This window comes from Punica granatum, chromosome 5 (genome assembly GCF_007655135.1).
Source record: "Punica granatum isolate Tunisia-2019 chromosome 5, ASM765513v2, whole genome shotgun sequence".
Lineage (NCBI taxonomy): Eukaryota > Viridiplantae > Streptophyta > Magnoliopsida > Myrtales > Lythraceae > Punica > Punica granatum.
This window is the reverse complement of record NC_045131.1, coordinates 1321360-1343636: the sequence shown is the minus strand read 5'-3', so window position 1 is coordinate 1343636 and position 22277 is coordinate 1321360. Positions and strand designations below refer to the sequence as shown.

Below are 22277 nucleotides of genomic sequence, written 5' to 3'. Positions count from 1 at the left end.
TTCAAATATTCGTCCGATCCCGAATTCAAAATCCCTTTGGAGCCACTAGAGCTTTTTTGACGTAATTATCCACTCCGTGCGTCACTAGAATTCACAAAGCTCAGAAATTAGTTGAGCGAAACCTGATTATTCAGGATTAGAAAAAAAAGAGAGTAAATTTTGCTATTTGGATCACCGCTTTGGCCCATTTTTCCACTGAAAAAAGGCCCTTGTACTATGATGATTGTGCATAATGACTGACCAGTAACATAGATTCACGCTTCGAGCTTTTAGCATTTATGATCAACAAAAACTAAGAACACATAGATAGAAAAAGGAAATATTCGATTGAGAAAGGAAGATCTGATAATTGGATGTCGAATCTGTGGTTGGGCTCAAGAGAACAGCAAAATGGGTAGTATGGTACCAACCTCTTCTTCTTCTTTTTCCCCCTTATATATATATATATATATATGGATGTCATCATCATAATGTTGCACGCTTAGGCAAATTAAATGTACAAATAATCTTTGTTAATTTGATTAAGGTCTAAAAAACATGAAAGGAGAAACGGTCAATTCCTGGGACATTTTTCCATGAATTTCAGACCAAACGGGGGAACTTATGTCTTGAGATTGTAGGGGAAGGCAAGGCAATGCTCATCTTATCTAAATAGTCAGTCATTTGCCAGCTGGTCCGACCTAACCAAAGACTGGAGAGCCAGGTGAGTTGATTCCATCCATTTGCTTAAATTGTCCAGCTAGTAACCAGACAAATATTTGTAATTGTTTTAATTAGTTAATAAAAGAAAAAAAAAGGATTAGTTGGCCATTACTTCTCTGCACAAGGCACTGCAACCTAACCTTGCCTAGCATGAAAGACCAGATTTCTTGAACAATAGAATACTGAATACCCTTATGAATGAATCTCATGATTCTGCATCAAATAACATAAACCATCTCTCCATTTCTCTAACTAGCTTCCCACCTACCCCACACAACAAGGAAAAGAAAATTTCCGACTACTCAATATCGTGATGCATTCACAGTCCATAACGACCCCGACGTGCCTCCTCACATATTCAGTATGAACAGCTATAATCTAAGTTATATTCACCCGACCAGATGCGTCCCCAGTGTTTGTTACCTATCTTCACTCCAATCGATGCAACAAGTACTCGACTTGGACTTCCTTAGTTAACGGCATGATCCAGTCCCCGTACAGATCAGCAATCACGCTGGGGTTTATTTTGTAGATTGGGTCGGTTCCAACTCCATCTGAGTACACTCTCAGGATCACCTCCTGCCCGAAAGTCTTGGCTTTCATCTCCACTCTTCTCTTCACCGTCTCTTCGACCGATGTGTATGTCAGCAAGTCCATCAACCTGGCCCTATCCTGCAAAAGTCAAGAGAAGAAAAGAAATAACTATCAGGAACGCAAACTAAATTTCAATTGTTTCGAATGCTAACAGGAGGCTATAAGCGTCCAGTGATTCGGCTCTATACAGACCTGAGCCCTAATGGCAACTTCATAATCTTCAGGAGAGGCTTGGAACTTTGCCTCTGCGACATACTTCCCGTAGTGGATTCTCTTTGACAAGGCCTGCAACTATAAGATGTCACTAACCGTTTATTGACTGAAAGGTCCCGTTTAGTAGGTGTGAATGGAATGGAATGCTCATTTCTTCTTTTCACTTCATTTTCTTATATAGCGTCACTTGTGTTAGTTGGAAAGGGCATTCCCTCATTATCATATTTTTCCTTCACTGCATTTCCCTATATAAAATCACAAATTTTCACTCAATATCATTACATTTCCCTATATAAAATTCATTCATTTCCATACCATTCCATTCCCACGTACCAAACGGGACCAAAAGGATATGTTCACAGCATTGCAATCAGATATGGCAAGAATAATGCGCCAAAAAATCAACATGACAGGTGTATATTCTGCTTAATTGTGATTCAAAGATTCAATTCAAATTTTATTTTAATATGTCATAGCTGACTTGTAAAAGGTAAGCACGCAAGATTCATTTGAATCCTTCTAAACTAGGTCCAGTACTCGCCACTTTAAGGGCATTTCCTTTCTCCTCAACATTAAGAAGAAGTGCTAGGGGACCAGGAATCTCCAACTAGACTAGTGAACATGAGAAAGATGACTAACAACTTTCATCTCATCTGAATGAATGCAGTGATATATGACTGTCAAAATATTAAGAGATGCAGATCATTCATGAAGGCAAAAGAACTCAAGTCACAAGATTCAGTGGACAAGCTACTTCAGATTTGAGCAAAAGGTCGTTATTATTGTGTTTTGCCCGCCATACTCATTTACAAAGCAAAAGGCTATGCTTTGTTCATAATATTAGCTTTTCCATATCAAATTCTCTGCAAAGCCCAACATAATTGAATTTCTCAAAAACCACATCCCTTTTAAAGCAGGTTATATCTTCGTAGGAAAAAGCCTTTGCCCATAAGCTATTTCCTATAAGAATCTCAGACTTTGCCATATAAAAGATAAAAAGAACAATAAGACTCTCATCCCTGTACTTTAATATGGTGGCGACTCAAGCTGGTTCAAGGCCCATACCTGCAAGCATATCGTATCACAAACTGCTGTTGACCCATAATTACCATCATCGCCTTGCCTCACTAGTCGTGGAAGCAGATCCTTAAAGTACATATGCCAAACTTGCTTATTTATATTGATCGAATCGGCAAAGGGGTGGAGTACCTATCCGGAAAAGAACAATCCTTTGAGGTATCAGTCAATAATCAACCATGACATGGCCAAAGAAAATAATAATTAACTATAACTATTGCATTGCTCTTTAGCAAAAGAGAACAGAAGAGCATGGAGGCAAGGTTTTCTTTACAAGATTTTTCGAGTCCTCATAAACAAAGCGTGTGATCATCTGAACTTTTAGTTGGATTAAGCCTACATTGTGCTCTAACTGACCTAAGCAAAGTCCCAAGGTGACATGAAAACTCTTGAGTGCTCAGAAAGATATTGCACGAAGACATAGGGTCCTCTGTAAAAACACAAGAAATAAGCATCTTACGGGGCAAAGTACCCACATTAACTGAGAATTTAGTCTGAAGAACTCTGCAATAAACTTCACAGGACTTATCAACAAAACAATGATCTATGACAAGTCAGTAAAAGGTCGCATCATAACTTACCTTTGGGTAATGCAGAGGTGGCAAAAGGGGGTCAGGTAAGCCTTCTGGGAAGAAAGGGTGTTCGTCGGGGCTCTTGTATCTTCCCACCTAACGTATCATATGATAGCTCAATATTTAAACTGGCCGGCACAGATCCCTCTAGTCCTCTACAATATTTCTATGTTCACAGCATACCTGGGCATGGAGTTTTTCAGTTTCTTTGACCATAAACTCAACCAAAGAACCAGGGAAACCATCCATTGCAAAAGCAACCGGGTCATATGTTTCCTCATTGTAAAAATACTGGGCTCTCTCTAGAAGGGCAAAAATTATGCTATCCTCCTGCAGAATCAAAGAGCGCCTTATCCCCTCCAATGTCAAACTCTTACTTGTATCAATCCTCTTCTTCGGGGTGAATCTACACATGGAGAAAAGCCTCTATTCAGAATTCATGAACTCGGTGCTGATACAATCAGGAGCAAAAAATCAGCATCTTGAGAGATAGCTGACTGTACCAAAAATGAACACCGCGTATATAAATGGCCCTCAATCAATGACATTCTCATTAGAGATTTGGCTACCAACTAGTGGAATGGAAGAAAATTCGATGCATTAGTAAGTCTTTGCTCATCGAGATAACCTTCTCCTCCTTTTTGTCATCCAATTATAAAAGAATGAAACAAAAGATCAGAGAGTTCCCATAAGGCAGAGAACCAAAATAATTAAAGATTGAGAACTTGTCCAGAATTCGAAAATAACACAGAGAATCCCAGTAGGAAGTTTAGAGCTGAACAAAGCAACAGCGTAAACCACGGTGAAAGATGAGAGCATTACCCTGCATGAAGACTCATTATTTGATTCCAATCAACATGTAAGGATAATAAATAAATAAATAAGACAGCTTTTTTTTTTTTGGTTGAAAATCCAGCAAACAATCAGCAACCCACTAGAATCAAAGGAGCAAAAAAAATTGCAAGGCAACACAGATGAAAATTCGATGAATACACGTAAAAGGGCGGATGAAATTCTTACTCGACAGAGCTGGGAGAGACACGGACCCGCGAGATGGGTCTCCTCGAGCTAAGAGGGGGAAAGCCAGGATTTTTCCACGACCGGGTGGTGAAATAGCAGATGGGTCTCGAGGACCTGGAAGGACGGGCGACGGAGATTGCAGGAGAGGGAGCTTCGAGCAGGTTCTTCGCGTCCATGGGATTAGCAGGAAGAAGACGGCAAACGCAGAAGGAAGGCGGGTGAAGAAATCAGATGCGGCAGGTGGAGGAGGAGGAGGAGGACGAGAGACAAAAGCAGAGACAACGATCGAATAAAAGAAAGGGAGTAGTGTGGGGGTTGCTTTATTAGTGGAAAGAGGAGAGAGAGGTCAAGAGGGTGATATAAACTATGGTGCGGAAGCTGAAGCTGAAGCTGCAGCCAGCCTCATACCTTGGCAACGGTCTCTCGCCCACCCACCCCCTTCCTTCACCAACACCACCGCGTGCAATTTGAATTTGGAGGGGTTAGGTAGGAAGGTGAAGCAGCAAAGCAAGTCAAGTTCAATGGTCATGTGGCCCCAACCCAATAATATATAGCTCCGATTTATATAATGAATCATTCAGAGTCGAGGTTACATCAAGCGAACCGCATAATTTTCTCCGAATAATGTCTAGTTGACGTGTACCTTAAGAATACGAATAAGAATAGTAGTATGAATGTAACCCGAGTTTTTTGATAATAAATGCCGCATGTGAACTAGTTTGGTCAAGCTTGGGAATTGGCCTTAGTTGGTACGGTTGCAATAGCTTTCATTTTCTGGAGTACGGATATGAGTTCTCGAAGAAAAAAATTGATCAACAAAAAAAGAAAATTAACCTTTATTTCACAAAAGAAAATGTCTAAAATTAATTTTAAAAAAATGTTTCTTTTTTTTCCCAACAAACTTATGACGGGTCCAATGACATTTTATTAAGAAAAGTGGCCTCACATCACATTATTCTGATGAATGGTGATCGCTACCAATTACTAACTAGAGAAAGGACGTGTGCCTCACGTAATCTCTTCTTCTGGCGGCCCTTGTGAACGTGACATGGCAGACTACCGCCGTACTCCTAAATAACAAAATTATATATATTTGTTTTTAATTAGACCAACGGCGTCTCAGTACTTCATATTAATTGTATCTTAAACTTTGCCCATGAGATAATCCGCTGCAACGTTTAGACCAATCTAAATATATTAATCATACTATACTCGACTTAAAATAAAATTATATAATGCTCTCAAAGAACAACAATTTCTCCCAATTATAAGTCACATATCATAGTGAAAAATAGGAATATTTGACTATTCAAATCTAAAATTTGTTTATTGTAATCGGAAAAAAAAAACTTAAAATATGTTTCTAATATAATAATATGACGTTTTTAGTACAACTTCTTTTTGGTAAAAAAGAAAAACAACTTTTAAATTTTTTTTTTTTTGCAATTTTGGTGGAAAAAAAGAAGTGAAAATAAATAAAGACATAACCGATAAAACATCAGTTGGTTTCCCGCCTCTTCAAACCATTATTCTATTCCACAAAACAAATGCTCGTCCAATGTTTCATCACCCAAACCTCGTCACCGGACCACCCCGAATGTCCATTGCCGTCCCCGTCCGAGCCCCGAGATGGGTCTCTCGCCGGAGAATTTTCGAGCAGCACCTCGCAGACCTCCATAAATGCAAGAACTTGGTCCACATTAAGCAAGTCTTCGCCCAGATTCTTAAGTCAGACCTTCACTCTGACCTCCAAGTGGCCGCGAAGCTGGTCTCCGCCTTCTCCCTGTGCCACCAGATGGGATTGGCCATTAAGGTCTTCGACCTAATTGAAGAACCCAACACCCATCTGTACAATACTCTCATAGGAGCTCATGTGCGCAACTCTCAGGCCTCGCAGGCTTTTGCTACCTTCTTGAGGATGCAAAGCAGTGGCCTTCCTGCTGATAATTTCACGTACCCTTTTCTTTTGAAGGCGTGTTCTGGGAAATCTTGTCTGCCCTTGGTTCAAACGATTCACTCCCAAGTGGAAAAGTTTGGATTCCGTGCGGATATATTCGTACCCAATTCGCTCATTGACACTTATTATAGGTGCGGGCCTTTGGGTGTTTTTGGGGCAAGGAAGTTATTCTCGATGATGGTGGTGCGGGATACAGTTTCTTGGAATACAATGATCAGTGGACTAGTGAAAGTGGGGGAGCTCAATGAAGCTCGTCGCCTGTTTGACGAAATGCCCGTGAAAGATGCAATTAGTTGGAATACTATTTTGGATGGGCATGTGAAGGCGGGAGACATGAATGCTGCGTTTGAGCTGTTTGAGAAAATGCCCGAGAGGAATGTCGTCTCCTGGTCCACCATGGTCTCGGGTTACTGTAAGGTTGGAGAGTTGGACATGGCAAGAATGATGTTTGATAACATGCCGGTGAAAAGCGTGGTCCCGTGGACAATAATGATTTCTGGGTATGCTCAGAAAGGGCTCGCCAAGGAGGCAATCATGTTATATGATCAAATGGAGGAGGCTGGGTTGATCATTGATCATGGAACAGTCATTAGCATTTTAGCTGCCTGTGCAGAGTCGGGTTTGCTTGGGCTGGGAATGAAAGTTCATACTTCTGTCCAGAGGACTGGGTTAACGTGTAATACTTTGGTGTTGAATGCATTAATCGACATGTATGCAAAGTGTGGGAGCTTAGATAAGGCTCTTAGCATCTTCGGTGGGATGCCCGAGAAAGATGTTGTCTCTTGGAATATAATGATCCAAGGGCTTGCAGTCCACAGGCATGCTGAGAAAGCACTTGAGCTTTACGATAGAATGAAGCAGGAAAAGTTTGAGCCAGATGGAGTTACCTTCATTGGGGTCTTGTGTGCTTGTACCCATGCTGGTTTTATCGATCAGGGCCTAGATCACTTTCTCGAGATGGGAAGAGATTTTGGGATTGTTCCACAAATTGAGCATTATGGTTGCGTAGTTGACCTTTTGGGTCGCGGTGGTCGTCTAAAGGAAGCCTTTGGTCTCATCCAGAGCATGCCAGTGGAACCAAATGCTGTTATATGGGGCACCCTTTTAGGGGCCTGCCGAGTTCATAATGATTCTGAAATGGCAGCGGAAGTTCTTGATCGTCTCGTTAAGTTGGAGAAATCCGACTCGGGCAATTTCTCAACACTGTCGAATATCTCCTCTGCAGCAGGAGATTGGGATGGTGCTGCCAGTGCGAGGTTCCAAATGAGGAGTTCAGGTATCAAGAAACCTCCGGGCGCTAGTTCTATCGATGTAGATGATGAGATCCATGAATTCACGGCATTTGACACGTCACATACTGAATCAGATGGTATATATCAGGTGGTTGCTACATTAAGAATGGACCTTGAGGAAGTTCGGTAAGGTCTAGGAAAAAGAATCAACAAAAAAAGGTCTGCATATAACAGGTTGTTGTACAGTTGATTTATACTTAGGAACCTGTGAGTGAGGACTCAGGAATTGCTCCTAGTCTCAAACTCGGGTTAGATGATCGTGTGGGATTGAATATCTACTGCATGCTGAAATATCGAAAGAGCATCATATTCTCTGTTAACATATGTGGATTTGAGCTTATGCGACTGCTCCACTTGAATTGCTTTTTAATTGTGATCAGGAAAGTGCTCTTCTCTCCGTCTCTGCCTCCTCTCCTGCTCATTGATTGAGAGTGGAATGTTCCTTTTTGATTGATTTGCGGCTAACTGCATAGAAATTAAATAATTGGGTTGACCATCATAGAGTTGTGTTGCTGCTGCAGCATCCTGTAACAACAAAATCCTGCACTCTTTATCTCCACGATTGTGTCATCTATTTGCAGTTGATTCTACAATGCGCACATCAGCTAAGGTAATAACTGAAAGGATCCAGAATCCAAATTACGTTTCTACATTTTGATTGATTATTTGTCGAGCTTCTTGTTTTACAGACTGTGTCTGCTTTTGATCCTTAAACTATAGCATCCTCACCGGAAGTCTGTCAATATCATGCTTTGCTGCAAGTATGACTCCTTTTCCTCTACGAAGTCTAAAGCCCTGTTTGGTTTTAGGATGTAATTTTAGAATCACAATTCTAACTTAACTCTACCCACTACAAAACAAAATAACTTATACAAAGTCAAAGAGTGAGCTCCATTTATACTACTTTTTTTCACAATAAAACAACATAACTCATACAAAGTCAAAGGGTGAGCCCCATTTATACCACTCTTTTTCAAAATCAAAATCTGATTTTAAAATCTCACTATGAAACCAAACGCAACCTAAAATGACCAGTTACTAGCTAAAACAGGGAATCTCTGTGTGTTCCACGTCAAGAACTCTTTGCAGATGAAAGAGACGTCAAAGGGGCTTCTTACTTCCCAAACTGATTTCACTACACTATATATAAACAATGGTTTGGCGAGAATACGCAAGAAAAGCACTCTGTGGCTTATGGCCTGATTCAAGGTTTTCTAAGAATGGACTTAGTGAAATCCCCTAGAGAAGGTCCTGCTGTTGCTGAGGCAGAAGGTTCTGAAGCTCATACCATGAAAAGCTGCAGGAGTTTTTGGTTCTGGTACTTGTTTCTGCAGGTGATACGGACGGTTGAAGCTCCAAGATGTGATCAGAGGAAGCAAAGTGAAGTTACGGTAAAATGTTAAGTAGAGTTGAATCTTTATTTTAATTGTATCGTTGAATTATGAAAAAAATAATGGATAATTGAGAGAATTTAGTATTAAAAATTAAATTGAATGATTAAAAAATCGAAAAAAATGGAAAAGTAATAATTGTGTTATTGATTTTTGTTGTGTAGTGAGTAGAGTTAAAGTTAGAGTTAAAATTTTAAAATTTTGATTGTAAAATCAAACGGGCCGGCTCATATCTTATCCATGAAGCGTGGATGATGAGTGCAAGTCGGAGATTATCCTCCCCGGCTGAGAAAACTCTACCAGCTCACCCAACAAAGTTATACACTTAGTATACCAAAAACCCAATTTTCAGGCTTTTGTTTTTTCCTTACATTGAGCAATTTGAAGCGATGAAGTATTCTTCTTATTCTTGAAACACTCGATTGTCAGGCTTCTTTTTTGATCTTTTCGTTTGTGCTATGTAAATCGAGCAACCTCAAGTTTAATAATGTTTGACAAGCTGCGTCGACAGCTATGCTCATGGACTTACCCAAAAGTCATTTGACGTCTGGCTGCTTTTTGTGTGGGTACTAATGACCGGACAGCCGCTGGAAGCTAACTGGTCAGAAGCACGACACGTCACTCAAAAAGGGCATTATAAAAAGGGCAGAAGTTCTATCCGAGTCCAGCTCAGTTCCCGGGTAAGGCCTCTTCTTCTACCACGTGGAAGTCATATCCATTGGCCCATACCTACAGTGGGGAAGGCTGATCTTCACTTTCACGTATTATTAATAAGTGAATCGATCAGCTGCCTTTTTTATCTGTTCTGCACCCGAGAGGGAGGAGTAGGTGAAAGGATCAAAGAGCCTGTTACTGTCACTGTTGGCTTGTGCAGCCATGGAAGCTTGTTTTCTCACCTCAAGTTCCCTCACCAACGCCACTAAAGTTGCTCCGAAAACCCAAGTAATCACTCATCACAAGGGATTCTCGACTCGAATCCGCTGGAGAACCATCAAGAGTGAGTGCTTAACTTTGTTGGACTTGATTGGATTTTTGTGCAAGAGGAGGCTTCTTATTGGTTTCTTCATGGCTATTCGAATGACAGGTTGCCATGCTGAGTCCCATTCTTCGGCCGGGGGAGACCACAGCCCATCGATCGAGTCCGACTGGCGGTCTTTCCGGGCAAGGTTAGTGGCTGGAGAACGGGCCTCGAGGGTCGAAGCGCCCTCCGCGCTGGTCGACCTTGACACGGCCGTGGACCAGCCCAAGCTCGTGACGATCGGTGACAAGTGGGCGCACGAGATCCACGAGCCCGAGAAGGGCTGCCTGCTGATAGCCACGGAGAAGCTCGACGGGGTCCACATCTTCGAAAGGGCGGTCATCCTCCTCCTGTCGACCGGCCCGCTGGGGCCGTTCGGGATCATCCTGAACCGACCGTCCCTCATGTCGAACAAGGAGTCCAGTTCGACAGTCCTCGACGTGGCGGGCACGTTCTCCGACCGACCGCTCTACTTTGGCGGGCCTCTCGAGGGGGAGATATTCCTGGTGAGCCCGGGGGGGCCCGGGGACGACGGGGTGGCAAGGAGCGGGGTGTTCGAGGAGGTGATGGAGGGGCTCTACTATGGGACTAAGGAGAGCGTTGGCTGTGCTGCTGAGATGGTGAAGAGGAGCGTTGTCGGGGTCGGGGACTTCCGGTTCTTCGACGGGTCCTGCGGGTGGGAGAAGGGGCAGTTGAATGATGAGATACGGGCCGGGTATTGGGCCGTTGCTGCTTGCAGCCCAAGTGTAATTGGGCTTGGAAGTGTCGGAAGTGTTGGGCTTTGGAATGAGATTCTTGGGCTCATGGGCCCGAGAAAGGTCTGGTAATGCCAAAAAACTGTGATGCTTTGCCCCCTTCTTTGATGCTTGCCAATGGTGTATAGTAATATATATATATATTTAATGAAAGCTAAATTTGGAACCTCTCTCTCATGTACGCAAACATGTTTGGTCCGACTAAACAAATTAAGAAGGTTATTATATATTGTGAGGTACAAGGCAGCGAACAGGCTGTCTAGAAATGAATGCTGCCTCGACATTCTTTTATCATAATATAATATGCTATCATTCAGACAATAGCTTAATCTAAGTTAGTTAATCTATCATAGTAGCCCAGCCAACTAATTCCATAAAATTGACTTTTGATTTAAATATTAATTTTGCAAGGCCTTGAGTTGAGATCATACCCATTTGGATCACATCGAATAAGAAAGACTATTTTATCTGCCACGTTGATGTTCTTGTTCCTAGTCAATAGCATTGATCCAAATCCCAGTCGGTCGAGGTTCACATTATTTGTCGACTGATCTAGGTCCTGCACATTAACTTCTTCGACTAGACATTTGGTTTCTGAAAATCACATAACTTAGCATCGAGGCCGATTTAGGCGAGATGAAGAAGAAGTCACGAGAGGAATCCATTGATTTGATTCACGTTCTTTCTGGACATTCAATTTCTAGGATCGATCTTCGTCTAGTTTATTTTGAGTCTTAAATAAATAAAAAGAAAGAAGGGTACGAGAAATTTAATGTTCATAAATGTTAATATGAAGCGATTATTGAAAATAACAAAAATAAATAAAATGGGAAATAAAAAAAAAAAAACAAAGAAAAAGGTTGGCGAGATCCGAACGCAATTCCCTAAAATGTCCTTTAAAAAAGGAATCCCAAATTAAATCTGCTGCCCACCAGATCTAGTCTAGCTCGAAGGCATGGCCTGGCCGAAAGAGATTTGTCCCAATGATTCCTAATCATGATCATGTCATTCATCTTTTGAATACTTTGGTGCCCTTTTTAAAAGTCGATCGTTCGGGAATCCGGCATTTTCTCAGGGGAAAGAAGAAGAAGAAGAAGAAAGAAAATCTTATACCGTCGAGATATCGATCTTTCGTCAAGGCTTATTATGATAGGAAAATGTCTACATATACGTAAAGGATGCGATTTGCTGAAGCTGGGGAAAATGAATTGTTCAAGCTATGCATGTGTACTCTTTTTAATTTAGGGCTGTGTTTTGGTTTTGTCTTGAACCAAGAGAATGCTTCTTCCCTTTGGAATCTTTCTCATCCAACGAAAAGGTTGACTCTAAAAACAAAAGAAATATTAGTCAAAACTTGGCTTGCTTAAAAAGAAAATTATAAAAATGGTATTTTTATATTAACAAAAAGAAAAAAAAAATCCTAAGTAGACCCTCTATGAATAAAAAATTTAGAAACCTTTATGTTTATTTATAAAATTAAATTTAACTTTTTTATTTTTTTTAATCTTTTTCTTCAAATTTTATCTCGTATTTTTTTTTTATCTATTATTATAATTAATTTTTTAATACTAAATTCTCTTAATTATTCAATATTTTTTTTTTCACAATTCAATAACACAATCATTACTTTTTTATTTTCTTCTTCAAATTCTCTCACGTACTTTTACAAACTACTTTTGTTTTCATAAACTCGAATGAAATTAAATGAAAAATTTCATTGCCAAAAGCAATGCAAGTTTGGTACAATTTCATGGAGAACTCATGTAGGAATTTATGCCATCATACATATTCATATTCATCGGCAGTGCAATAAAGTATGTCTGCCCCTTCCGAGTCATAACTTCAACGATAATCTCTTCCCTTCGATTCCTTTTTTTTTAATAAATAAATAATGAATTGCGAAAACTGTAATATTAAAATTGTGTTACGCTGTGATGATTCTATCTATCGCGATTAATTACAGTATTTGATTTAATTACTAATATGATGGCAGTTAAATGTATAAGAAAGTGGCGGCAGAAAACCATGGTTTTTTGCAACTTACATGCATTAAATAATAGCCTGTAGATCCTTAATAAATTATAGTTGGGCGGGATTTGTTGATTCCTTGTAAGACCGACCAATTTGTAAAGTGAATTTTGGTTGGAAAATGAGTTGGGACGACGAAGAAGAATTTACTTAGCAGCTTCCATTATAAAATATTTTTGTTCATTCGAATTAGGTAGTCTCTTATAAATTTTCGTTTTGTATTCTTCACGAAATTTCCTTCCCTTTTATAGCCCAAGTAAAGTTCACGATTATGCACGTTGGCTCGAAAAACTTATCGAATAAGTCTTATGAACGGTTTAGTCTTGAAGGAATATGAACCGTTATATGACGTTCGTGAATAAATTACCAGCTTAGCTATTCGTTAAGCTCGCTTAGGTTGTTATTCACATACGTATTTTGGACCATAATCGAACCGTCCAATATATATTAAGTAATATTGAAGTCGAGAGTACCAATCAGATCCAGACAAAATTAACAAAAAAGAAAAAGAGAGAAATTAATTAAGGAAATTAGTTTAGTCCACCAAATGGGAATCTATGCTCCCTTTCAATGAACGTAATTAGAATGGAACCTCCTCATCGAGTTGAGTGGGTCCCACCTTTCACATTCTCATTTTTCTCGTCGGATGAAGTTGTCCATTTCTAGAACGAGAGCAGTCAATTACACGCCATATCTCTGCGCGTGGGACATCTCAATACTTGGCCCCACAAGATTTACAAAAGAAAATTCCCCTGGTCCAGACAGTACACGAATAAAATATGCCAAGTATTTCAATTTCATCGGACTAGTCGATATCGAACGGAAGAGTCTATGAATCTGCTGAATAAACAAAATCGGTGTTGAAAATCGGGACACTATATAGATCAAGGATGGCAGCCAGCTACAAGAGCGAAGACTCATACGTACGACCTTCCATTCCATGGGACGCTGACTGACCAAACCGAGAAGAAAGTTCCCCTTCATGCATCGTCGTGTGGAATAAATGAATAATCTGCCTCTCCCAGCATGCAGATGCCTCGAGCGTGACAGCCACGCGCCAATGGAGGAAGCCCAGAGGGCAAGAAAAGATCTTCTGTGGAGCCGCTTTTTGGGAGCTGTTGAGTCGTTGCTTTAGTTAAAAGCACAGATACCCACAAAAAATTTCTCATCTTCTCCTACCCAAAAAAAAAAAAGAAGGAAAAAAAATCGAAAAATCAATAAATAAATAAATAAAAACGGATTACCCAAAAAGCGATGAGATTGGTAGGAAGGAAGGAAGGAAGGAAAGGAGAATCTTAAAAATGTGATTAAAAAACGGCCCATGCCCTTCACATCCTCCTCGACCCCCCGAGAACGGTAAATATATAATCATAAATCTATGTATGTATGCAATTAATGTGAAGTAAATCACCCAACCCCAGCCCCATGATGAAGCCAAAGCTTTGTGATTATTTGAGGGGGGGGAGGGAGACCACAAGTTGACAAATTTTAAGTCATCGTTTGTTGTTCTTGCAGAACAGTCATGGGTTCTCTCTCCGCAAGGAGGCAAAGAGAAAAGATCTTTTTCTTTTTCTTTTTTCGTCCCCATTATCTGAAGAAAAATTAAGAGAGAGAGAGAGAGAATTGTGGGTGGGTCTGTGTTTGTTTGGGTAGCTTCTTCTCATCAGACAGTGGCCCAGCAGCAGATCTGAAATTCCCTTTTATTTCCTGTCCCATGATAGTCTGAGGTTTGTCCAATTCCATTCTCTCCTTCCTTCCACAGGAAAACAAGGAACAAATATAATAGAAATGTTTTTGCTTCCCTGTCTCCCTGCAAGGTGTTGAATTTCGTATAATGTTCTTCATTTTCAGCTGTATGAGCCATTTGGGTATCCGGGGTTTTGTCGATTCTTGGATTTGTTTCGGTTCTTCGGAGCATAGCATATACTGAAGGATTGTATTGAGAGGAGCATCACACAGGTAGATTACTAGATTTTCCGTTTCTTGACTTCTGATGCACTTGAGTTGACTCTCTCTCTCTCTCTCTCTCTCTCTCTCTCTCTCTCTCTCAGTCTCTCTGTCTCTCTGCGTCGTTGCAGACGGGTTTAATCCAAGAAACCACTGGGCTGCAGTCATCTTCTTTTACTTGATATATATTACACCAATGGTTGGTTCCCCTTGAGATTTTGTACTCGTGTCCTCCTGATTTTGTGGCAATTCTCTGCTGTAGTTATTGCTTTTCCTCCTGCTGTGTTTCTGCAAATGAAAATCTCGTTCCGGTATCAGTTTATTTGTGATGCTCAGCATTCCGTATTCCCGTATCTAGATCGAGTTAGATATATGTAGACTGCTATTTAGTCGTAAAGAATCTTTTCTGGTTCGTCTCTCTCTTTAGGAGATGAGATGGCTGATAAAATCTCTTACGAGGAATAGATTGAGTGTAAAGTTCAATAATAGGCGGACTTTGCGTAAGCTCTTTCCCTTGATACACTTAAACAAATGGCTTTGCATGATTTGGCATGCCTGGTTTTGCAGAACTGGTATGTAAAAATCACTCTTTTGATGCTGTTTTTGCCGAAAAACCGTGATCGAGAGTCATTGTAGTCTGCATTTGTTCGTATTTAATTCAGTACACTGTATCAGAAGACCGTCTGATTTTGTTAAGTTAATTGCAGGAATGGGGACTGAAGTACAGTTCAAGATGTTTTTGCCAGGATATCATTTCGCAAATGATGTAAATGAAAGAGCTGGAAATAAAAGCTTGCTGCTCAGTTACGACAATAGCAACATGAAAAATGGGAATCAATTCAATGGATTCTCGAGATGGTCAAAACCAGATTTACAATTCAGATGTGAGAAGGAAGAGCTGAGGCAGATAATATTGACACAGGAATCTATTTTCAGGCATCAGGTGTGAAAATTAACACGTTTCTTTTCCCTCCCTCGACTATAAGTTTGAGGCAAATGCCGGGGAGAAGTTCCGAAGTTGCATATTTTAGGTTATCTAGCAGCAGGGCGGGCATTTAATTTATCTTTCTCAACTGTTTCTTTGTCCAGATAAACGAGCTCCACCGCCTTTACAAAATACAGAGGGATCTGATGAATGAAATCAAATCCAAAGATTTGAGCAGATCCCTGGTACCGGCGGGTCCTTTCCCATCAAGTTTGTTCTCTTCCAGTGACAAACGCAAGCAGCATATCCATAGTTTCCCTTCGGGTTTTCCAAACAGTGGAACTATTCCCGCTTCAGAAGAAGCTCGGGGCGCATCCAAATCCAAAATAAGTGGTACTCTTGTCAGGCGGACCTTTGACCTTGAACTTCCAGCTGATGAGTACATTATCGAGGAACAGAAACTTCAGCTGTCTGCTTCCACTTCTGCTGATATCGTGCGCAGCTCCAAAGAAAGATTACAAAGGAAGAATCTTTCTGCTTCTTCGCAAGCAAGCTTCCACGAAAGAGAGTTGCTTAACACTCTCAAGACTGGTGAACTTCATTTCCTTTCGTCTTTGGGGATGATACATTGTTAGGATAGGATCAAGATCATTTCTGTACTCTCTTGCTTGAGCCAGTCTCTTTGCTTCTGGGTTCTTTGCCAATCATGGTTCATTTTTCTGCTGCAAGCTTTTGTTTTTCTATTTTTCAACTCATGCTGATGGTTTTGAGCTGGCTAATCTCCGTCTTTCAGTGCAACCAACTAGTGATGGGAGCTTCTTTGGTCAAAGTTTACGTGGTGAAATGGATCCCGTATCTCTCTTATCCGACCACCATAGCTCAGAGTTGCAGACAAGCAGGAAAATTTTCGGAGTAGAATTCTCCCATAGAAACCACAATGAGCCCCAGCTTTCCCTTCAGCGGCAAGCAATACTTGGTCAAGTCGGAAATGCGTCTTCTGGGTCAAATTTGAGCTTCGAGAATTCAATGCGAAGCCCTCAAGTTATTGAGGACGAACAGCTAATTAGGGGTATTCGAGAAGCGGGGAGTTCATACCAGATGAGCACAGATTCACTTCTAATCAACTTTCGTCAGTTTGTTGGTATGAATAAAACGAAAATAAGCATACCTCATAGTCTTGTCCAGGATTCTTCATCAGTGACCGGTACCACTGACTCCAAGAAGAGGAGAGTCGATGGCTGCTCAGGCAACGAGAAGATTCTTGGATCTTATGTGGGCAAATTTCATTCAGCTGGCGGAGTTGGATCGGCAAACATCAATCTGATGGATGATTCCATATCTCCAGAATCTGCTGCACCTGATACTAAACGTGGGGTAGAGATTGAGCAATTTGTGGAGAAGAACATGAATGCTCGCGGTTTGAGTTCAAGAGAATTTCTTGACTTAAATGTCTGTCCAACTGAAGAGGACATTTCTTCAACCATTTGCTCCGAGACTTCCCACGTCAAGCCCTTCAGAGGAAATATTGATTTGGAAGTTTCGGTCCCGGAAGTTAATGAATCTCCAGGAGAGGAATCCACGGATAGCAAACAGGGATCCTCGGTGATACTGGATACTAAATTGGGAGAAGATAATGATGGGCTTCTGAGCGTTGCAGTTGAAACTCTAGTCGAGTTATCAGCAATTTCTGCAGATAAAATTATAGAACCGATATTCCCTGACAAATCTGAAGACACACAGAGCGAGACCCTTCAGTGGTTTGCTGAAATAATCACCTCTTCTTTTTCAGTTGATCTTGAAACTGAACCTCTCGATGGAGGAGAGGACGTTCCCAAGGGGATGGATTATTTCGAGTTTGCCACACTGAACTTGGCAGAAATGAAGGTCGAGGAGCTGTCTTACAAGCCTTCTGTTTCAGAGGAAATGCAAGAGAACTTGTCCTTGGGACGGCCTCAGAAGGGCCACGCAAGGAGAGGGAGGCAGAAGAAGGACTTCCAGAAGGATGTGTTGCCTTGTCTCACTTCCCTATCGAGGAACGAAGTGTCTGAGGATCTCCACACGATTGAAGGGATGATAAAGGCCAGAGGCGGGGCCTCAAGAACAGGCCCGTCGCAGAAAAACGGTGCCAGTAAGGGCAGCAAAGCTAGGGGAAGGACCAACAAAAGGAATTTTACAGGTAATGATCCAATGAATCCTCAAGCTGTGCGGCGACTGCCGGGCGTCGAGGAGGGGACTCTGATGGGATGGGGGAAGAGGGCTCGGCGTCCTAAGAGGGCTCGGTGTTCGGCTGCTATTCATTCAATATTGCCGAGGGAAGTGTTATAATTCGTTTTATCAGTTCGAGCAATATCGGAGCAAGTTATATCCCAGCTTCTTTATTGAGGTCACGGCGACACACTCGCATTGTAGTGTATATATACCTTCTTCATCCCAGAAGAGAAGTGTGGGTTCAGTTGCTTCTAATTCATAGCATTATGTTCGAAACCTCAATGTAATTTACCATGTTCTGTCCTGTTCGTAGTTTCCGATGTGAATGCCCGATGCCATGTATTATTTACTCGGGTAGTAGACATAACATCCATTGCTGTGGACATTTTACATTAGAGATTGTTATTGGATGACTAAATTCAAAGGATATAATGATTCATACACGTAAGCTTCAAACGAGAGCCTTTCGTTTTGTAGCGTGCATTTGTTTTGGGAGTTTTTTGGTCTTCTTTTTGCAGTAGAAGGATACTCGGGAAATGGAGTATAATACAGTGACGTACGTTTTCATGTCATCGGCAATAAAACCTTCATTGGGGAGATTTTTCGTATCTTTTATTGTACTTATCTTAGGCAGGACATCGTCGGTTACCCGGGAGGTAGTTATTACGATGTCGTAGGCTCGAGCAAATAAAAGGAAGCCCGAAGAGGCTATCCGATAAATTCGAGAGCGTCTCTGTCTTTCTGCTTCGTTTCTCATTTCCGTGGCGCCAAAACTTTCGACGATGAGCGCCTGCAAAACCCTAACCCGCGCTTCGCTTCGCTCACTCGGTTCCACTCTTCGAAGCCACCAGCATTCCGTCTGCTCTCTCTCCCTTCGGCCCTTCCACTCTTTCACCTCTCGAGGTATTCTCCTCCTCCGCAGATTCGATTCTGTATCTATGCTATAGCTCTCGTTCTGATTGTTGCTTCTCGCAGGATTAGGCTTCAAACCGTTTGGAGTATCCTCACGACGTTCTGCCTCGATTGGAGGAGCTGTCTCGCTTGAAGCCGCCGATTTCACCGATGAGGAGTCTTGTGGCAGCTCGTCAAAGGACGCGGTGGAGCAGTTGGTTGCGAGCAGAGACGACGTTGCTCGGTTAATGAAGATGGAGCGGAGGTCCTTGACCGATGACTGCGATGGCGATGGGCCCGTGCAGCTGAAGCGGTGGTTTCCTTATTTGGACAGGTTCGAGTGCGGAGGAGGCTCTTATTTGAGCAGCGGTGAGGTTTTGGAAGCTGTAGATCCGCTCATTATGGATGCGCGGAAGGAGAGGTTTAGAAATGTGGTGAAGAATCGAAGCTATTCCGTATGCTTGGTGGTGGAAGGGTTGTGCGATTTCGGAAATGTTTCAGCTGCGTTCCGCTCTGCCGATGCATTGGGACTCCAGTCAGTTCACGTCGTGTCCTGCGACTCGAAAAGGTGCTGCGACGCATGAGGTGAAAGGATCTCGTTTCCTTTGTATTCGTAGCTGAATATGATATGAGAAAAGATGTTGGCATGAGTGTCTGTAAATACTCTTTCTTTGTCAGTATATCTCCTTTTATGAGAATTGATTCCATCACTTAGGAATAACGGGGCTTATCTTGTGCCTTGGCCATGCATGCATGACTGTTATTGAGGAATGGGATGCTCTGTTCTGCTCAAGTGCTGAATGATCTTTTCTTGTAGAATTTGGAACAAGACTTCACTTGATAGTTTCTGCATGATTATTAGGTTTCACTATTAATGTCTTTCGTAGTGCGCGAGAAGGATGTCTAGTCTCTTAATTTGCTTCATCTTTAAATGTACGTTAGCTTTTTGCTGACATATGCATTCTTATTGCAGGTACAGAGATAATCGACATGTAAGCATGGGTGCAGAGAAATGGTTGGACATTGAACTTTGGGACTCTACGAGGGAGTGTTTCAGTAGTCTTAAATCACGTGGATATCGCATTGCCACGACACATCTAGGAAAGGATGCAGTAAGGATTTAGTCTGCATCTTCCATGAACATCTCTCTGTTTTCCTGCCAAATGCATCACTTTTTCTAAGTTTGACCTCGCTCCTGTCTAGGATTTTGAGTAGCTATTGTACAGTAGGATAAAGTACTTAATTGAGTTGCGTTTTAAGTTTGTTGCTAGTCCATGATGACATAATCGTATTACCTATGGGTGTGGGGCACTTACCCTTGGATGTGTTCTGCAGGTATCTATTTATGATATGGACTGGTCACACCCAACTGCAATAGTTGTTGGAAATGAGAATAGGTAGGCTGAATCCTAGTTATATGCCTTTCAAAAGCAAAACAGAGTTATTTTATGTTTACTGCTGTTTTTGTTATCTCATATACCAGAACACGGTTATCTTTACTGTTATCTTGTTGGTAGTCATTCGCACTCATATCTTGCAAGTCTAGACAGTATCAGCTGATAGTTATTCAGACTTACTATTGATGTACAACACATTACGTTCCCGAGCAGTTTTTTGCAAACTTCCATGTAATCTTCGAGCAGAAAATCATGAAAGAGAAACAATTTGGCTGCTTTGTGATCTCTCTATTACGCAGCAGCTGTTTCTCTTAATCCTTTTCAGTTGTGTTCAAAGCCGCATTTAAAAGAAAAACGAGCACTGCTTTGTATGTATGTTCATATAATTCTTGGTAATTTAGAAAATCATGGAAGGAGAAAAGCAATTGGCTGCTCTGTGGAGTCTATTAGGACGTTTCCATCTTTTCTTCCCCTGTGCTGAAAACAACACCTTGTAATCTTCAGCTCAAATTTCATTAAAAATTGAAGTTGGCATTAACTGGTCAAGTTCCCACTTATAATATCCTGGTTAAAAGTCTATCATTGGCATCATCACCTGATAGTTTGAACCTATGATGACAGGGGGATCAGTGACGAGGCCCTGGAATTGTCAGATCTGCATTGCAGCATACCTATGAAAGGCATGGTGGACTCCTTCAATGTCTCTGTCGCTGCTGGCATCCTCATGCACCATGCTGTCTGTGACAGAATTGCGCGTTTGGTACTTCCTTCAACCGTTTGTGGATATTCATTTGGCGGTTGCATCTTTTCATGTACTTCCTTACCATGCACTTCCAACAAGTGCTCGTGCCTTAAATTTGGTAGATTAGCCATTCATAACTTGTTAGTTAAAGATGCTCAGTGCATCACATTAGCTTCGAGATCCAAAGACTCCCCTGATCTATAAATGGCCATGTGAGGATCAGCGTCTACTGCCTACTATTGGTGTTTGAGCTGATAGAGGATTTCTTTTTCTTAAATGATTCCTATTTTTTCAGATTTCTCAGTTACTTTTTGATTCAATCAATTTTGAAGCCACAAAGTATTAAACCTGGAATGAAATCATCCACTCTGCAACTTCACATGATTCTTTGATCATGTTTCTGTGCTCATCAAACTGAATGGATTTCTTGCTGTAGGTAAACTATCATGTCTCTTTTTTTTTTTTGATTGATCAAATGTAATATTACGGATCCTCATTACTAATGAAATCAACTGAATGGCTGTCCCACTCCCTGTGGCATGGGGTGCTCGTCTTTACTGTTCATCCAATGGTTTGTTGAGCTGTGAGGGTGATCCCGATCATTGAGAATTGAGAATATATCGCTGCACTTACTAGTTGCTACACGGAACATCTGGTAGGGTCAGTTATTTCGTATTTTTATATGCTTGGGTCCTTACAAAGCTGGAGATTCTAACTACTGATGGTCTTTACAGGGGCGTCATGGTGATCTGACGAAGGAAGAGAGCCAAATACTACTAGCGGAGTTCTTCCTGCGACACAGCAAGAGTGCGATTAGCATTGCCAATGAGTACTCAAAGAGGAGTCCGGCCTTGCCACTGCCAAAACTTTGAATGCGGAATCTTAATCTTTGAATCTCCTCAGGATATATATACATATATATATGTATGGGAAGATGACATGGAAGGTCTCTACAGCCATTCGTTTGCGCTAATATGATTGGGGGAAGACGAGAACGTGCGTGGAATGGATCTGGGCAGAGAATGCCTGCTTTAAGTTAGCTAGAAAGCTGCGGTTGGCAGCTTTTTGGGTTCTAGTAATTATTGTTGCTTTGAGTTTGAGGGTTGCCCGAGTTATTGTAGTGGATAATTATTTTATCCCGCAGCTATTCTTTATAGCCCAGGTGATGATGGGGGGAGTATGTTTCCTCCTAAACCTTGAACGTGTTTTCTTTTTTTTTTTTTGGGGGGGGGGGGGGGGGGGGGGGGGGCGGCTCTGATGAGTCGGCCAGGGCGTGTGCAAGCTTGAACTCATACTTGACCTGTAAGAAGGTCCGAGCCTGGTGGTCAAGCAATGCCTTTAATACAACCCGGGTCCAGCGGATAATCTTTAGATTCAGGCTTGCTGGCTTTCAGAAGCTTGTAATGGTCTTTCCGTAGCTTCTGTCCTACCCAACATGACCCCAAGACCGAACTAAGGCACACGCGAGTCACCGTTCAAGGTAGAGGCCAGATTAAATTCAGCCTGCCCAAGATACTGGTTAGTGGCTTCGTCAGGATTGCTCATCCC

At 41.6% G+C, this 22277-nt stretch overlaps 5 protein-coding genes across 10 annotated transcripts; 4 read left to right on the top strand and 1 right to left on the bottom strand.

Moving 5' to 3' along the window:
• Positions 1-819: 819 nt before the first annotated feature.
• LOC116208530 (chorismate mutase 1, chloroplastic) lies at positions 820-4631 on the bottom strand. Its single transcript, XM_031542016.1, has 6 exons — positions 4179-4631; positions 3342-3564; positions 3168-3254; positions 2575-2718; positions 1489-1581; positions 820-1374 (listed from the first exon to the last, which is right to left on the bottom strand). The coding sequence occupies exons 1-6, from the start codon at positions 4352-4354 to the stop codon at positions 1132-1134; spliced, it is 966 nt and encodes a 321-aa protein (XP_031397876.1). The 5' UTR covers positions 4355-4631; the 3' UTR covers positions 820-1131.
• Positions 4632-5671: 1040 nt separating this feature from the next.
• On the top strand, positions 5672-7926 carry LOC116208242 (pentatricopeptide repeat-containing protein At3g29230). The gene has a single exon (XM_031541588.1). It carries the CDS (start codon positions 5737-5739, stop codon positions 7555-7557), a length of 1821 nt encoding a protein of 606 aa, XP_031397448.1. The 5' UTR covers positions 5672-5736; the 3' UTR covers positions 7558-7926.
• A 1555-nt stretch (positions 7927-9481) lies between these two features.
• Positions 9482-10818, top strand: LOC116208243 (UPF0301 protein SAV_5129). Its single transcript, XM_031541589.1, has 2 exons — positions 9482-9815; positions 9903-10818. Exons 1-2 carry the CDS (start codon positions 9695-9697, stop codon positions 10661-10663), a joined length of 882 nt encoding a protein of 293 aa, XP_031397449.1. The 5' UTR covers positions 9482-9694; the 3' UTR covers positions 10664-10818.
• Positions 10819-13833: 3015 nt separating this feature from the next.
• Positions 13834-18171, top strand: LOC116208631. Of its 4 annotated transcripts, none has more exons than XM_031542162.1 (6): positions 13834-13975; positions 14135-14346; positions 14471-14578; positions 15274-15509; positions 15656-16082; positions 16285-18171. In XM_031542162.1, the coding sequence occupies exons 4-6, from the start codon at positions 15276-15278 to the stop codon at positions 17814-17816; spliced, it is 2193 nt and encodes a 730-aa protein (XP_031398022.1). In that variant the 5' UTR covers positions 13834-13975; positions 14135-14346; positions 14471-14578; positions 15274-15275; the 3' UTR covers positions 17817-18171. The 4 variants fall into 4 exon arrangements, with proteins under 4 accessions (XP_031398022.1, XP_031398023.1, XP_031398024.1 ...); XM_031542163.1 differs by lacking the exon at positions 13834-13975 and adding an exon at positions 14698-14765 and having other exon boundaries at positions 14019-14346; XM_031542164.1 differs by lacking the exon at positions 13834-13975 and adding an exon at positions 14671-14765 and having other exon boundaries at positions 14019-14346.
• A 187-nt stretch (positions 18172-18358) lies between these two features.
• LOC116208633 (tRNA (guanosine(18)-2'-O)-methyltransferase) lies at positions 18359-21923 on the top strand. 3 transcript variants are annotated; one of them, XR_004157103.1, is made up of 7 exons: positions 18359-18602; positions 18675-19158; positions 19564-19702; positions 19926-19987; positions 20609-20747; positions 21062-21384; positions 21464-21923. XR_004157103.1 is itself a non-coding variant. In XM_031542165.1 (6 exons), the coding sequence occupies exons 1-6, from the start codon at positions 18482-18484 to the stop codon at positions 21599-21601; spliced, it is 1083 nt and encodes a 360-aa protein (XP_031398025.1). In that variant the 5' UTR covers positions 18359-18481; the 3' UTR covers positions 21602-21923. The 3 variants fall into 3 exon arrangements, 1 of the variants encoding a protein (XP_031398025.1); XR_004157104.1 differs by having other exon boundaries at positions 21025-21384; XM_031542165.1 differs by lacking the exon at positions 21062-21384.
• The last annotated feature ends 354 nt before the right edge of the window (positions 21924-22277 follow it).

Excerpts from the sequence above, each read along its gene's own strand:
- LOC116208530 (XM_031542016.1), bottom strand. The coding sequence starts at position 4,354 with ATGGACGCGAAGAACCTGCTCGAAGCTCCCTCTCCTGCAATCTCCGTC. Across the intron at positions 2,719-3,167 it reads CACCTCTGCATTACCCAAAG|GTACTCCACCCCTTTGCCGA; the intron begins GTAAGTTATGAT and ends TTTTCCGGATAG. Across the intron at positions 1,582-2,574 it reads GTGATACGATATGCTTGCAG|GCCTTGTCAAAGAGAATCCA; the intron begins GTATGGGCCTTG and ends TTATAGTTGCAG.
- LOC116208242 (XM_031541588.1), top strand. The coding sequence starts at position 5,737 with ATGTTTCATCACCCAAACCTCGTCACCGGACCACCCCGAATGTCCATT.
- LOC116208243 (XM_031541589.1), top strand. The coding sequence starts at position 9,695 with ATGGAAGCTTGTTTTCTCACCTCAAGTTCCCTCACCAACGCCACTAAA. Across the intron at positions 9,816-9,902 it reads CCGCTGGAGAACCATCAAGA|GTTGCCATGCTGAGTCCCAT; the intron begins GTGAGTGCTTAA and ends TTCGAATGACAG.
- LOC116208631 (XM_031542162.1), top strand. The coding sequence starts at position 15,276 with ATGGGGACTGAAGTACAGTTCAAGATGTTTTTGCCAGGATATCATTTC. Across the intron at positions 15,510-15,655 it reads AATCTATTTTCAGGCATCAG|ATAAACGAGCTCCACCGCCT; the intron begins GTGTGAAAATTA and ends TTCTTTGTCCAG. Across the intron at positions 16,083-16,284 it reads GCTTAACACTCTCAAGACTG|TGCAACCAACTAGTGATGGG; the intron begins GTGAACTTCATT and ends TCCGTCTTTCAG.
- LOC116208633 (XM_031542165.1), top strand. The coding sequence starts at position 18,482 with ATGAGCGCCTGCAAAACCCTAACCCGCGCTTCGCTTCGCTCACTCGGT. Across the intron at positions 19,159-19,563 it reads GTGTCCTGCGACTCGAAAAG|GTACAGAGATAATCGACATG; the intron begins GTGCTGCGACGC and ends TTCTTATTGCAG. Across the intron at positions 20,748-21,463 it reads GTGACAGAATTGCGCGTTTG|GGGCGTCATGGTGATCTGAC; the intron begins GTACTTCCTTCA and ends TGGTCTTTACAG.